At 40.9% G+C, this 13,848-nt stretch overlaps 1 protein-coding gene across 6 annotated transcripts in view; it reads left to right on the top strand.

Annotated features, from left to right (window-relative positions):
• ptpn12 (protein tyrosine phosphatase non-receptor type 12) overlaps window positions 1-13,848 on the top strand; it is a 50,409-nt gene that overhangs the window by 21,778 nt on the left and 14,783 nt on the right. For all 6 annotated transcript variants that reach the window (XM_027291935.1, XM_019264068.2, XM_019264066.2 and 3 more), the window contains 6 exons: window positions 4-70; window positions 193-270; window positions 1,813-1,911; window positions 4,989-5,074; window positions 9,932-10,112; window positions 10,432-11,386. In XM_027291935.1, coding sequence (XP_027147736.1) covers window positions 4-70; window positions 193-270; window positions 1,813-1,911; window positions 4,989-5,074; window positions 9,932-10,112; window positions 10,432-11,386 — 1,466 coding nt within the window. The remainder of the gene's footprint in view (window positions 1-3; window positions 71-192; window positions 271-1,812; window positions 1,912-4,988; window positions 5,075-9,931; window positions 10,113-10,431; window positions 11,387-13,848) is intronic.

Raw genomic sequence — 13,848 nt, 5'->3', positions numbered from 1 at the left:
CAGTGCAGGCTGTGGGAGGACGGGTGCTATCTGTGCTATTGACTACACATGGAACCTCCTCAAAGCTGGGGTATGTGAACACACACACACTCCTACACATACCTAAAACATACCTGTACAAATACATACTTAACAAATTCAAATTCAAATGAGAATGAACCCTTCTGTTGTGTTTGTGCCTTTTTTTTATAGAAAATTCCAGAAGATTTTAATGTTTTTCGGTTGATCCAAGAGATGAGGACGCAACGACACTCTGCTGTTCAGACCAAGGTTTGTTTTATGTTTTAACTGCTCTGAGGTCTGTTTAAGCAGCATTTAATACAAAATAATTGGAGTAATGTGCAGAAGATGTAAAAAAACCAAAAACAAAAAGCCAATTAGTGTTAGGATGCTAGTGTGCATACCCAAAGTGTCCACGCAGCATGATGTTTGTGTGGTTGTCAGATGAAAAGATTTCCAACAGCTGGAAGTGTCTCAAGTGTCACAGGTTGTTTGCAGTTCCTTCTCCAGAGGTTGCAAATCTGGTTTTGGATGTGAAGTAAGTTGAGTTGAGTAATACTAAACCTGTCAGGGCTTCGCATACAGCATGAAAAGCATTTCACAACTAGCTGCATCTTGCAAAAAAAAATGTAATCTAATATTTCAGTTTCAGCCTTTTAAAAACGATTGAGTTTATTGAACTCTGAGCTGTTTACTGTAATGACTTTCTACCTGGAGTTTGGGGGAATGAAATTATTCTGTTTCATTGATCAAACAGTTTTGGAGATCCTGCATCATTTGTGCTTGACGGACAGACGTCACGTTCTGTCGAGTAACAGGAAGTAATGCAGCTCTTTAATGCATCAAATGTATATATTTCTGTGTGTATCGTGAAACTTACAAGCACAACAGACTGTCACTTTAAATGTATACATCAGGTACACAGATCAGTTAGAAGACCACTTCCTCGACAGGTGGATTTAGTTTAGATTTTTAAAATCACCCCACATGTCTGCGATCAGATATCAGTCGTTGGCCCGTTGGCTTTCACACCACAAACAAACCACACCAGACTCTGCTTGGAGGCAGACAGGAGACCCTCCTTTTAAAGTGGTTTTGCTTCAGCCGTTTGTTCTTGCACCGGAGTTTGATTGACAGCTTTCAAACGCAGCAGGGTTCATTTTAAGCTAGGTGTAGAAGCTGTATTTTGATTTAATATTTTGAGGACATGACTTTATTTGCTCAGCGTTCTCGGTTGCAGCAGTGTTTTATGTGTCGAGGCTTTTCATTCCTGTTACTCGTTGAAAATGTACACATTGCAACTAGTTAAAGCTGTTTTGCCAAAATGTGTTTGTAGATGTTGCTGGATGACATTTTCCAGCCGTATTTGTGCCTAAGTGGCGTGCATTCAAAATAATCGGAGTGTATCGGCTTAACAAATCACCAAGCATCCTCATTATGTGTCGTTATGTACCTTTTTTTAAATATGCTGTTTCCTCCCACACACGTGTCCTGACACTAATGAGGGAAAAAATGCCCTGTTAGATAAATGACAGATTTGCCTTGATACAAACTGACACATGTTTGAATACAGCGTCTCACTGACGCTAATGTAATTTTTGAAAATGTGGTGCAACAACACTTACTGCTTTACCAGGAAAGTAAAGAGATTAAATCAGTGTGCATCAGTGAAGGTCCTTCTGTTTTCACACAGATTGTATTTCATTGCTGTGTAAATGGATGTTTTTGAGTATAGACATCAGAACCTTTTGATATTAATTGTTTTTGTCCCTCTTTCACTTCGTCTCTGCGTCTTTGTCTTTCTCTCTCCAGGAGCAGTACGAGTTAGTTCATAGAGCGATCTCTCAGCTCTTTCAGAAACAACTGCAGCTACTTGAGAGCCCCACCAACACGCAGATACACGATGGCATGGTATGACACACACACACATATGTAGATATTGTGAATGCCGTCTGGTGTTGAAGAAAGACAGGATGTCGCTGAGTAACGCTCTCGGAGTGGGGAAAAAAAAACACAAATAATTAGTCACAGGGGAAGGAGAGGGTAGGAGGCATGGAGGAGAGGGGGGGGAGAGGTCTTCAGAAAAACTCTGCTCTTTACACAGACAGTTACCGAGTTTGTGCCAGAAAGAGAGCGATCTCTCCTCTGCAGGGTATTCTCAGAGGACTGCATACAGTTAGACCTATTTACAAGAGCGAGGAAAAAACAAAAGGCTTTGCTCTGTCAGTCACCGCTGCCCTCATTCTAATTTACTTCACACTGTCCTCCATTGCCCCCAAACACACACACACACACACACACACACACACACCATATACAAAGTGTCCTTAATTATCCCTGTCGTCCTCCCATTGATCTAAAGTACAATCAAACCAAAAAGTTCACTCGTAGGACAAAACTAACAAACGTATTGCAGGAAGCATCTACAATGAGGGAAATAATGAAATGCAATTAAATTTTTATATAATGTGATTTTCTGGATACTTTTTTTATTATCCTGTCTCTTGCTGTTATAATAAACCTGCCATTAAAATGATAGACTATTCATTTATTTGTCAGTGGGCAAATTTAGCAAAAAATCCCAAAATTGGGCAAGGGATCAAATAATTATTTTTCCTCACTGTACTGTTGATCGTGTTACTGTTTTATGTTTAGTCATTTATTGACTAAATGAAGCAGTTAGTCTGCTTCGTTTGGGATCAGTCCACCTGACTGATTCTCTCCTGGTGGTTGAGAAAAAATCTCAATCAGTTCTGAGCTTTTGAATCTTTGCACGCTGCAGCATCTGGTTGCACTCCTTGTCAAAAGAAGAAAGTCACGCTCCACTGGAATGGTTGCATTATTTTAAAACTAGCCACTCTTCCTCCACGCTTACTGGAATATGTAGTTTAACTAGTAACGCAGAGGGAAGAAGAATCAATGAGACAGTGTGCAACGCCGACAACCCTAAAGACACAGAGGACACAGAATGACGATGAGAGAGTGCACTGGCAGCGATCCAGGACTTGACTTCCTGCTTAGGAAGCTCTGGTGACATCATCCCTGTCCCATAATGCACTTTGAGTCTGAGAATAGACATCCGTTGGGAAAGGGAGACCCTTGCAGGAGACGGTCACACAGACACATGCAACCATGTTTACGTTAGAAAAAACTCTGACACCCTTTTTTCGAACCGTTACCTACAACCCTAAAATATCTTTTAGTGTCAGAGTGAGGACGTGCTGTGCTGTGCTGTCCGATACTTTTAGAAACTCTGTGCTATTAATCATTTGTTAAGCGTAGGTGTGGCGTACACGGAGGAAAACAACAACTCCACCACAAGTTTGTTGCTACTGATTATAACCATGTCATTATCTTAAAGAGTTACAAGTCCAAGAAGGCACTGTGTGTGCGCACACACACACTTGGTCAGCAAAACATTATCAGTGTGCAGTACTGACTCAGTCCATGTACACATTGACTCATGTCCAGTCATCCATTGTTAGTGACTAAAACACCCACATAGGTGCTCTCAATGGCAGTGTGAACAATAAGCCTACACATGCACACAATCCCACGCACGTTTTTTCTGCTCGCACGCAGGCGCCGTCGTCTGCAGGGAGTGTTCCTACCAAATTGATTCTCACACCACCACACACACGGACACGCGTTTACGGCCAAATGAGATGCTCCGTCTTTAGTCCGTGTACGCAAACGCACAGAGAGACGAACCTCGTCTTTGAATTCGCGATTCGTCCTGTCATCTTCTCGTTAACAGAGTCAAATTAATGAGCCACAGGGGAAGAGAGGAAAACCTTCTTTTAGAAAACAATTTTGAACCTTCACTGAAGCAATTTTCTAGCAGCTTTCTGCCTCTGATACAGAAATACATAGAAGAGAAGAAAGAGTTGTTATAGAGAGAGAGAGAGAGAGAGAGAGGTGCTTTACATTTCAACAGCAATTATAAAAACTGCTGCTGCAGAGTGAGCTAAAATTGGCTTTTGTGTAATGCAGTCTCACCAAAAAAAGAATCAAACTATTGCACCTTATTATGCACAACACAAAAACACATGATGGTTTTTAGGTCGACATTTGCAATGCTGTCAAAATACCTGTAGACTCACTGCAGCTGCTGAGGTGTGTTCGCGGAAGTCGGCAAAGCTTGATGGAGCTGTTGTTTCATGGCACACAACAATTTCTTTTGAAGTACGCAGACTGTTTTATGCATATCACTGCTTAAGAGAGTGCTGAACATAAAAGGGCTGAACAAATCTGATAACAATACATGAATCACGTGTCCAAAAACATAAACAAACATTTACTTTTTTAATTTAATTTGGTTATGTAAGATTTGTGGCCAAGATATATACTGAGAAATGACAAATTATTTAATGGAGACCGTGTTTGTAAACTACCTCAAACATATATACAGTGTCTTTGCTGAGCTGAGGAGTGTCACTGCTCAGCCCTTACTGACAGCAAAAAGAATTTCCGTCGAGTTGTTTTGAAGCTCAAAATCTGTGGCTCTGGCCTCCGCCATGTCGGCAGTCCAGCTAATCTAAAAAACATCAAATTGGCAAAGACGTGGATCATTGGCAGACCTGCAACGGGCTGAATATGACGCCTGGTTGCCTCAAACAAGCCATCTGTAATGGCACTTATCTGTCAATCAAAGCGGCCACACTGTTAAATATATATTACTTTAAGCCTTAATATCATTTGAACAGGTGAGTTATATAAAAATTCACCTTCAGTACAGTTGTCATGAATGGAGAACTTAGCTATAGACACCAAAACAGTTTTTTGTACCAGGCTGTAAACATGTTTCTTTCTGCTGTGAAGTTGGACATTTAAACATAGGGACTTGAGATTGACTCATTTCTGGAGCCAGCCTCAAGTGGCCGTTTGAGGAACTGCAGTTTTTGGCACTTCCACATAGGCTTCACATCAAAAACCACACATTAAACTTAAAAGTGTGTCCGCATATGTTTGTCTCTGTGTGTGAACAGGATGAAAGCAGTCCAGATAAAGCAAGCCACCAGTCAGACGATGAGAGATGGGACACGCCGCCTCCCAAACCTCCTCGCATACGCAGGTAAGACATATTTTAAGTGTGGACAGTTTGACCTTTTTCCCAATGTGTGTGTCTGTTTTTTAAAGCTTATTAGCTCAACTGTTCAAGTCTTAAAGTTCACAAAAACGCCCCCAAAATAGATGTCAGAGAATAAAAAAAATAACCTGCGCTCAACCTCCACACAAGATGAATGAACAAGCTCACACCAGAAGTGAGCAGTAGGTGTGAAGTGGCCCGTCACTGATCACAGTGGGTGTTGTGTTTTGTAGGAGGAACTCAATAAATAAATAAATAAATAAAAAATAAATCACAGCACAACAGTTTGTATAAAGTGCACAATAAAAACATATTAAACAGACCAAATAGAAGCAGCAGGCGTTGTTTTCACCTCAAGCGAACCGGAGCTTTCTGACACATTAGTTCTCCGGTCGGCCCACAGATGCACCCGGCCTCCACTTTTTTTTTTTTTTTACTGAAGTTAACTTCTGTTTGGCTGTTCGACAAACTGTTTCGGCCTGAGGAGGAGCTGTATTTATAGATAATTTTTTGCAACACTTACCAATACTCTGCAACTCTACACAGTGTTGCGTGCGCCACAACCCGAGGGCTGCTACAACTTTCATCTCATATACATGCGTTTTTTTTTTAACACATAGAAATACACATAGATGCCTCTGGTTCTCTCTATAACTTTGGCAAATTTCCATTCCTTTCTCATCCTCTCATCTTCATCGCTCTGCTCCCTCTCCTCTTTAATTTTGCTCTGTGTGCTTAGCAGGGGGGTGTGCTCCACTTTCTTTCAGCCAGTTCATCTTCAAGTCCCTCTGTTCCTCCTCTTATGATTTATCCACAGAAGGCTGTCAGTGCAGCGATACATACAACTTTTTTTTTTTTTTTTAAACAAACCAACAAGATAGAGGCTCTGTACTGTTGCTTTAATGTCACAGAGGACGTCTTGTTGCCAGGAGACTGTTTCACTTAATTACCTGTTGCTACAAGCGTCGTCTAAAAATGTCCAGTTTGACAGCGTTTTGTGAGCCTGTGTGTGAATCATTTACTCCATGCTCATCCATGAGATTTAATTCCTAGATTTTCATTCTTTATTCTGCATCAATTTAAACCTTCGTGACACCAGAAAACTCTTTAATCGGAGCCAACGTGACCTTTGTTGTGTTCTCTCGCTGCTAAAATGATCATGCTTCTCGTGTGTGCTTAGTTCGTCTGCTGCACCAGCCGGTTCGATGGGAAAGCAAAACATTTTTCACAAGTCCTAATTTTGGGATGTAGCTGCTAGTGATCTGTTTACTGAGAAAGTTTCTTTCCTGCTCTAAGTGAAACATACAAATTTGATCTGCTGCCAAAATACAAAAGTTTTCCCTCCCTCTCATTCGCTCCCTTTGACTCTTAAATCTTGCGCTTAGTAAGTGTCTTCTCACTTTGTGTCATCCTAAAGAAAAAATGTCAAGGCCTCATTTAAGCCTGAGCTATTTTTACCAACATAGTCCACATTCTGCCGACCACACTCCCCCCTGGGTCACTCAGGAGTGTAAGTGTGTGTGTGTGGGGAATCTTTTTTTTGTGTGTGTGTTTAGAGAATGAAACATACTGCAGGAACTTCAATGAGGCTGGCATCATGGTCACAGATACTGAGTCATGGCTTTTACATATATTCACAGCCGCGCCCTGGAGACTCATATCCTGCCTGCATCATCTCAAATTTTGAAACTGTGCACTACCAAAAGGCAGCTTTCAGTGTTCTTCAGTCCTGTGTGCTTATTTGTTGATTCGTTTTTTCTTTTTTTCTTTGCTCATTTTAGACAGCATTTTATATAGGCAGCTTTGTTTTGTAGGATTTTGTCTACGATCTACTGTTTTGCTTCAGTCACATCTACAGCACAAATACAAATCAAGTGGCTGTCAAGAATATCAAGGTCTCTCTTTGTTAACGGCACAAATTTGGGCAAAATGAAGGTTCAAGGTTGATTTTATTCATCCACAAAATCGTGGAGATTACAGGCACTCCCATTCTAATCAACCAACGCTTATTGCAGAGCACCGAGAAGACGGTGCATGATTCTTGACATTCAAAACATGTCAAGACTGAAAAACAACATAGGAAAAATAGAAATGAAATTATATTAAAGTTTGAGTTTCCTTACAAATGTCTGGTTGTGTTAGGTGATCCAAACCTGCTGCTGTAAGTCCAGTAAGACGTTTCATACTGTGCCAATTCAGTAGATATTTATCAACCTACTAAAGATCTTTGACCGTACAGAAGTACAGTTATTGATGGAAGCTTATTACGGTAATAATTCATACATTCATATATTATGGCTCTGTGTCTTGAGTGAGATTAGCCATCTAAGGCTACATTGTTATGTGTCTCCTGTAGAAACTTGTTAGCATTTCATTTGTTGTTTGCAAACAGTCAGTAATCATCATATAATCATCTCATCCAGCACGCCAACACACATCTAAATCTGTGCGACTTTTCTTGGCCATCCATATGAATCCATCCTCAGCACAACCTGAAACCAGCAAGTGTCTATTTAAGTTTTATTTCCTTCTAGCTCATCCCGCCACTCTGAGCCAACACGCTGATTAAAGATGCAGAGTACATACGTGTGGAGGGCACAGTGCACTTGCTGTGTGTGTGTGTGTGAGTGTGGGTGGTGTTTGGTGCATGAATTTTAAGTTCTTGTGAGGGGGTGCGCATCTGTGTGCATACGTGTGTGTTCGTGTGTAGGTTGTGTTTGTGCTCGCTCTTTAAAGCATGTTTAAGATTTTTAAAATACTTGCAGATTATTCGAGATCCTGAACTTTCATATCCCCTGTTCGGCATTTATAAGCAACATTTAAAAAATGTTTTTAACACACTGTAATATAGTTGTAGATAGATATGAGTTTATCAGCGTGTAGTACTTTCCATCAATACAAACTTTTTAATATTATTAAAACAGTTTTACTGTATTGACATTCATTTTCTGTTTATCCAGCAGCCTTCAGTTTATGAGTGCCCACAAGAGGATTTTTATTTATTTATTGATATTAGTTTGAAGTATGTATTATCTCGTATGATTTGCATGAATTGCTTTTAACAAAGCAGGTAAATGGTGAAGAAGAAAATTGTTTTTTTGGAGAAAGCAAGACTTACGCCATTAAAGTGAAATAAAGAAAATAAAGAAAAAGTATCTATAAATCAAGGTAGATGAACAAACAGTATTTGGTACAGTGGTTGTGTTTGTTGGGGTCATAGTGGACGTTTCTGGTAAAAGTTAGAGTTAAATAAAGTGTTATCAGCTCAGCATACATACGAATTTGCTCATTTTTAAGAGTGAAAGTTAAGCACTGCTGCTACTTTTCACCCGACGTAAACCCTCGTAATATTTTAATACCAACTCGCATTTTTCATTGACGTCCTCTGCTTATTTGTTTTTCTGTGACTTATTAGTGTTCGCTCCTCTAATAGCTGCGCTCCTCCTTTGGGATCATTTTGAGTTTCATTTTATCTTAGAGGGAACACTGGGCCTGAATAAAAAAATATAAAAACCCTGTGGCATCTGAATGATTCATATCCCCATGGAAACAGTCAGCACCAGTGGGAATCATCTGAGTTAGTATTAAATATATCTTATGCTTGCTCATGTTGATTGCATAGATGAAGAAATTAATTAAAGAAAGCTTCAGAAGTGTCTCATAAGTGACCCGTGAGAGAAAACTTTATGTTGCTGTGATGCCGAGGCCTCATGAGGAAGCCACTTGCAGTGTGACTGCAGCTCCAAAGTTGATCAAGAAAAGAAAATCCCCCGTACACACGCAGCATCATGTGCACTCCTATGTTGGCTCTTGTTACAGTCATGCGCTCTTGATTTAGCACACCACCACTTCCTCTCACTGTTTTTGGTGTGCATGCATATATAAATGTATATTTTGTGGCGCCTTATTGTTTTAACTTTCCATCATTGTGTGGCGAGCTTTGTCAAAACCTCAGCATCCTCTCTCACACCCACACTGAGTATATCTATAGGTGTGTTTATAATCAGATTATGACCAGAAGGCACAGTTCTGTATGTGTGGGAGAGTTTCGTTAAGAAACTGTTACACTTTTTAATGCAGTATTGTCAACAATATAACCTACTAACAGAAAGATTAGTCTTGTATGATTTGCTGGCTGAAATCAATGGAAAAAAGTTTAATACTTAAATATCCCCTTGGGGATTTTGTTAGACACAAACTACAATACAATGAGAGAAACTCTTTAGTGGTGATTCAGCATCAACGGATCATGTTCACACAAATCCACAAAATATGACGATGTTCCACATCTGAGGACATGCCATTCGTCTCAGACATACCCTAAACATATTGTTGGATAAAATTATGCCATCTAGTGGTGGAAAGACTTAAGCTTCACACCATAAACAGAAACCCCCTTTCAGATTTGAAGTAAAAAATAAATGTAGGAAGTTCATTTTGTCATTTTACTTTCATTAGAAGTTCGTCAGACAGAATAATTTATCTAGAAATGTCTGCGAGTCGTCTGGCCGGTATGATGAAATTCTTTCCTTTTCATCATTTGAAATCTTTAAAACTTCATTTTAAGTTTCACATCTAAAGCAGATGTGTTTGTACGTTAACATTTAAACAACTTATCACAGTGTAAAAGTCAAATATGTCGCCATGTGAGTGAGAATTTTCCCCCACAGTCTTTAATCGTGATTATGCGAATCTGGCTTCGGGTATGGTGTTTTAATTACAGCTTCTCTTTAACATTTTTGGCTCTGTGGGACGGACATGTCTTATTAAAAAGTCTCTCAGTGCATATTATAATATCCATTCAATGAAAAGCTTATCTGCTGTCTCTCTCTTTTCTTTTAGCTCCCAGGCAGAAGGTGACGTGAAGGAGGAGATACTCCAGCCCCCGGAGCCTCATCCCGTACCCCCGATCCTGACCCCGTCTCCCCCTTCAGCCTTCCCCACCGTCACCAACGTACGGCAGGACAACGACCGCTACCACCCCAAACCTGTCATACATGTCCTGGCTACCACACAGGGACAGGTAACTGCAGCGAGGGGTAATCCAGAAATAAATATATGGGTGGTTCTTCTGTTAGCGACCTGATTGCATGTTTTTTTCAGTCTTACTAAAAATATGGTCTGTATTTATTTCAAGAAGACTTGGTCTCACCTCGTCTCTTTGCTAGCACTGTGTGAAAATGTTTTGCATGAGGAATTTTTGGGAATTTTATGGTTCGTTGCGGGCAGAAGTTGCTGGATCATCTTCCCCTAAATATTAACTCTGGCTCCTTCTCAGACATGGCTGCAGATTTCTGTTTTTCCAGATGTTGTCTCACCTTTTCATCTCCTTTCCCTTTCAGAATAAAGAGGCCGATAAGCAGCAGAACCAGTCAGAACCGAGTCCAAACAAGCAGACGAGTCCCTCAGAGCAGAAAGACCAAGATCCACTGAGTCGAAAGCAGCAGAATCAGGTCTCAAATCTAGATCACAACTACAACAACAAATTGTCGTCAGTGTCGACAAAGTCAGAATCTGGCCAAAGCCAGACTCCCTCGTCGCCCCTCTCCCCATCTGTTGAATGTTCTGGTGCTCCTCGGATCGAGAGGAAGCTGAGCATCGAGATTAAAAAGGTGCCGTTACAGGAAGGACCTCGTAGTTTTGACACTTCCTCCTCCATGGGAGTAGCAGGCGGAATTGGCAGCAGTTCAGCCAACAGCACGGGAATGCTGCAACGAAGCCACGCCTTCAAAGCTCGCACTGGCCAATCCCTGCTGACATCGAGCTCCTCGCTGTCGGAGGACTCGGGCACGGAGGGAGGAGGAGGAGGAGGATGCGGGGAGAGTCAAGCGGATGGAGGCATCCTAGCCAGACCAAACCACCTCCCCGTAAAGAGCGAGAAGGGGGAGACGCCGGGAGGGGAGAGAACGGAGACGAAGGCCGGCCACGCGGCGTGGGCTCAACCCTGCAACAGCCCAGAAAAACAGTTCCCCAAAACATCCTCCTCTTCTTCCTCCTCAGACCGCGTCGCCCCATCCTCCTCCTCTTCCTCCCACCTCTCCTCATCCTCTTCCTCGTCCTCCTCCACTCCCGTCAGGACAGCCCTAAGTTTCACCAACCCCCTGCACTCCGACAACTCAGACGAGGAGGGGGACGGAGAGATGTCCGGAGCAAAGGAGGGTTATCGTACTAATGTATCCACGGCGACGGCCATGGTAACCGCAGCCCCTCACCACGGAGACCAACAGCCAGCCCGGAAGGTGTTGCCCATGTCGATCGCAGGGCAGAGCTCTCCGTCACCCTCTGCGACCACAGCAAGTACGTCCATCAGCTGCTTTTGCCTTAATGAGCGAATCCAATTCCTTTAACTAACTCCCGACAGAAGCAATTAACAACCATGAGGGAAGTCGGATAAATAGACGTCTGGATTAGCTAAAGAAATCAGTTTAGACATCAGTTAACTAACTCAACTGAACCCTGGAGGTCACTTCAGCTCATTTCCGAGGAGTCTAGCTAACACATGCTCAGGGAAACCACACGGTAGAGTCATTTTCCAGGTCAGTAAAGAGACAGGTCTCAGACAGGCTCATGCTAATGACATGTTTTATCTATAACCACACACACACACAGAGGCTGGGAGAGAAACACACAGAAACAAACAAAGCGAGATAGTTCCAGTCTCATATGTAGCATGGCCGTACGACTAATTGGTTGGTTTGCGAGGAATGCTGCAAATGTTAACAGGCAAAGTTCTGTCAAAACAACTCTTTCTCTTTCAGCTTGTGTGTGTGTGTGTTTGTTTTTCTAAGCGAATTTGTGAGAACGGGAGGAAGAGCGACTGAAATCCTGTTTTTGTATGTTTTTGTTTCACTGCAGTTTTGTGTGTGTGTGTTTGCAGAGAAACCGTGTGTGCATGTTCGATGGTGAAGGATCAACACTGCATGATAAATACACACTCTCCAACACTGTGTGTGTGTGTGTGTGCACGTTTGGGTTGAACAGAGCAGCGTCACACTTGTTTGTGCATCGGTATGGCCTCACTGTCATGATTGCAAACGATAAGATGTGGGTTTTTTTTTTAATCTTCTGGGGACTGAGAATCGCTCCTTCTTCTTTTGTTGATTTCAAAATCACGAGATTCTGAAATCTGATTCTTGCTGTGATTGGAGCTCACGTGGAATGGTGTTAACTGGAGTTTGGCTTGGAACGGTTTGGATCATGAATGGTCTAAAGCTTGATGAATAAGACGTTACTGCATTTTTAAATATTTGGATTTAACTCTCAGGGTGCATGATGTCAAATTTTCTTCAAATTAAACCTGGAATATGTTTTAATGAACAGATAACAGGTTTATTGTTTAATGATGCTTTCCATCTGGGGTAATATGAGTTGTGTAGCCTGACAGATGAAATATTTGAAGCTGATAGTGACATGAATGTTTAAGAAAATCTAACAATACAACAATCTTGACATATATCTCTTGGATTTTTTACATTTTATTACATTTTTAAGGTATGTCTGCATAAAATCAGCTTGTCAATGCTCAGTGGTGGACAAACTATGTAATGCTGACACTGTTTCTAAATTACAACAAACATACTTTGACATTTCTGTGAATAAGAACTCAACCAAAATAAAACTAGAAAAAAAAGAGATTGTTAACAGTTACTTATCAGCCGACATACGTGCTGATACCGATATCTACAGTAAGGTAAAATCAAGGCTAATTTGTCCGAAGCTCTAATAAGTTTGCACAGGTCTAATTAAAAATCAGATTATTCTTATAGGTTCATTTTAAGGTGAGGTCAGGCATCATACATCATGCACTCCTGAAGTGTTTCCAATATTTAAAACTAAATGCAGGAATATTTGCCTCACAGTCCTGAAGCGGGCTGTTTTTTTTTTGTTTTTCTAAGCGAATTGTGAGAACGGGAGGAAGAGCGACTGAAATCCTGTTTTGTATGTTTTTGTTTCACTGCAGTTTTGTGTGTGTTTGTGCAGAGAAACCGTGTGTGCATGTTCGATGGTGAAGGATCAACACTGCATGATAAATACACCTCTCCAACACTGTGTGTGTGTGTGCACGTTTGGGTTGAACAGAGCAGCGTCACACTTGTTTGTGCATCGGTATGGCCTCACTGTCATGATGCAAACGATAAGATGTGGGTTTTTTTTTATCTTCTGGGGACTGAGAATCGCTCCTTCTTCTTTTGTTGATTTCAAAATCACGAGGTTCTGAAATCTGATTCTTGCTGTGATTGGAGCTCAGTGGAATGGTGTTAACTGGAGTTTGGCTTGGAACGGTTTGGATCATGAATGGTCTAAAGCTTGTGAATAAGACTTTACTGCATTTTTAAATATTTGGATTTAACTGTCGGGTGCATGATGTCAAATTTTCTTCAAATTAAACCTGGAATATGTTTTAATAACAGATAACAAGTTTATTGTTTAATGATGCTTTCCATCTGGGGTATTATGAGTTGTGTAGCCTGACAGATAAATATTTGAAGCTGATAGTGACATAATGTTTAAGAAAATCTAACAATACAACAATCTTGACATATATCTCTTGGATTTTTTACATTTTATTACATTTTTATGGTATGTCTGCATAAAATCAGCTTGTCAATGCTCAGTGGTGGACAAACAATGTAATGCTGACCCTGTTTCTAAATTACAACAAACATACTTTGACATTTCTGTGAATAAAAACTCAACCAAAATAAAACTAGAAAAAAAAGAGATTGTTAACAGTTACTATCAGCCGACATACGTGCTTG

This window comes from Larimichthys crocea, chromosome XX (genome assembly GCF_000972845.2).
Source record: "Larimichthys crocea isolate SSNF chromosome XX, L_crocea_2.0, whole genome shotgun sequence".
NCBI classification, from domain to species: Eukaryota; Metazoa; Chordata; class Actinopteri; family Sciaenidae; genus Larimichthys; species Larimichthys crocea.
The sequence above is the reverse complement of the archived record's forward strand: the minus strand, read 5'-3'. Positions and strand labels throughout refer to the sequence as shown.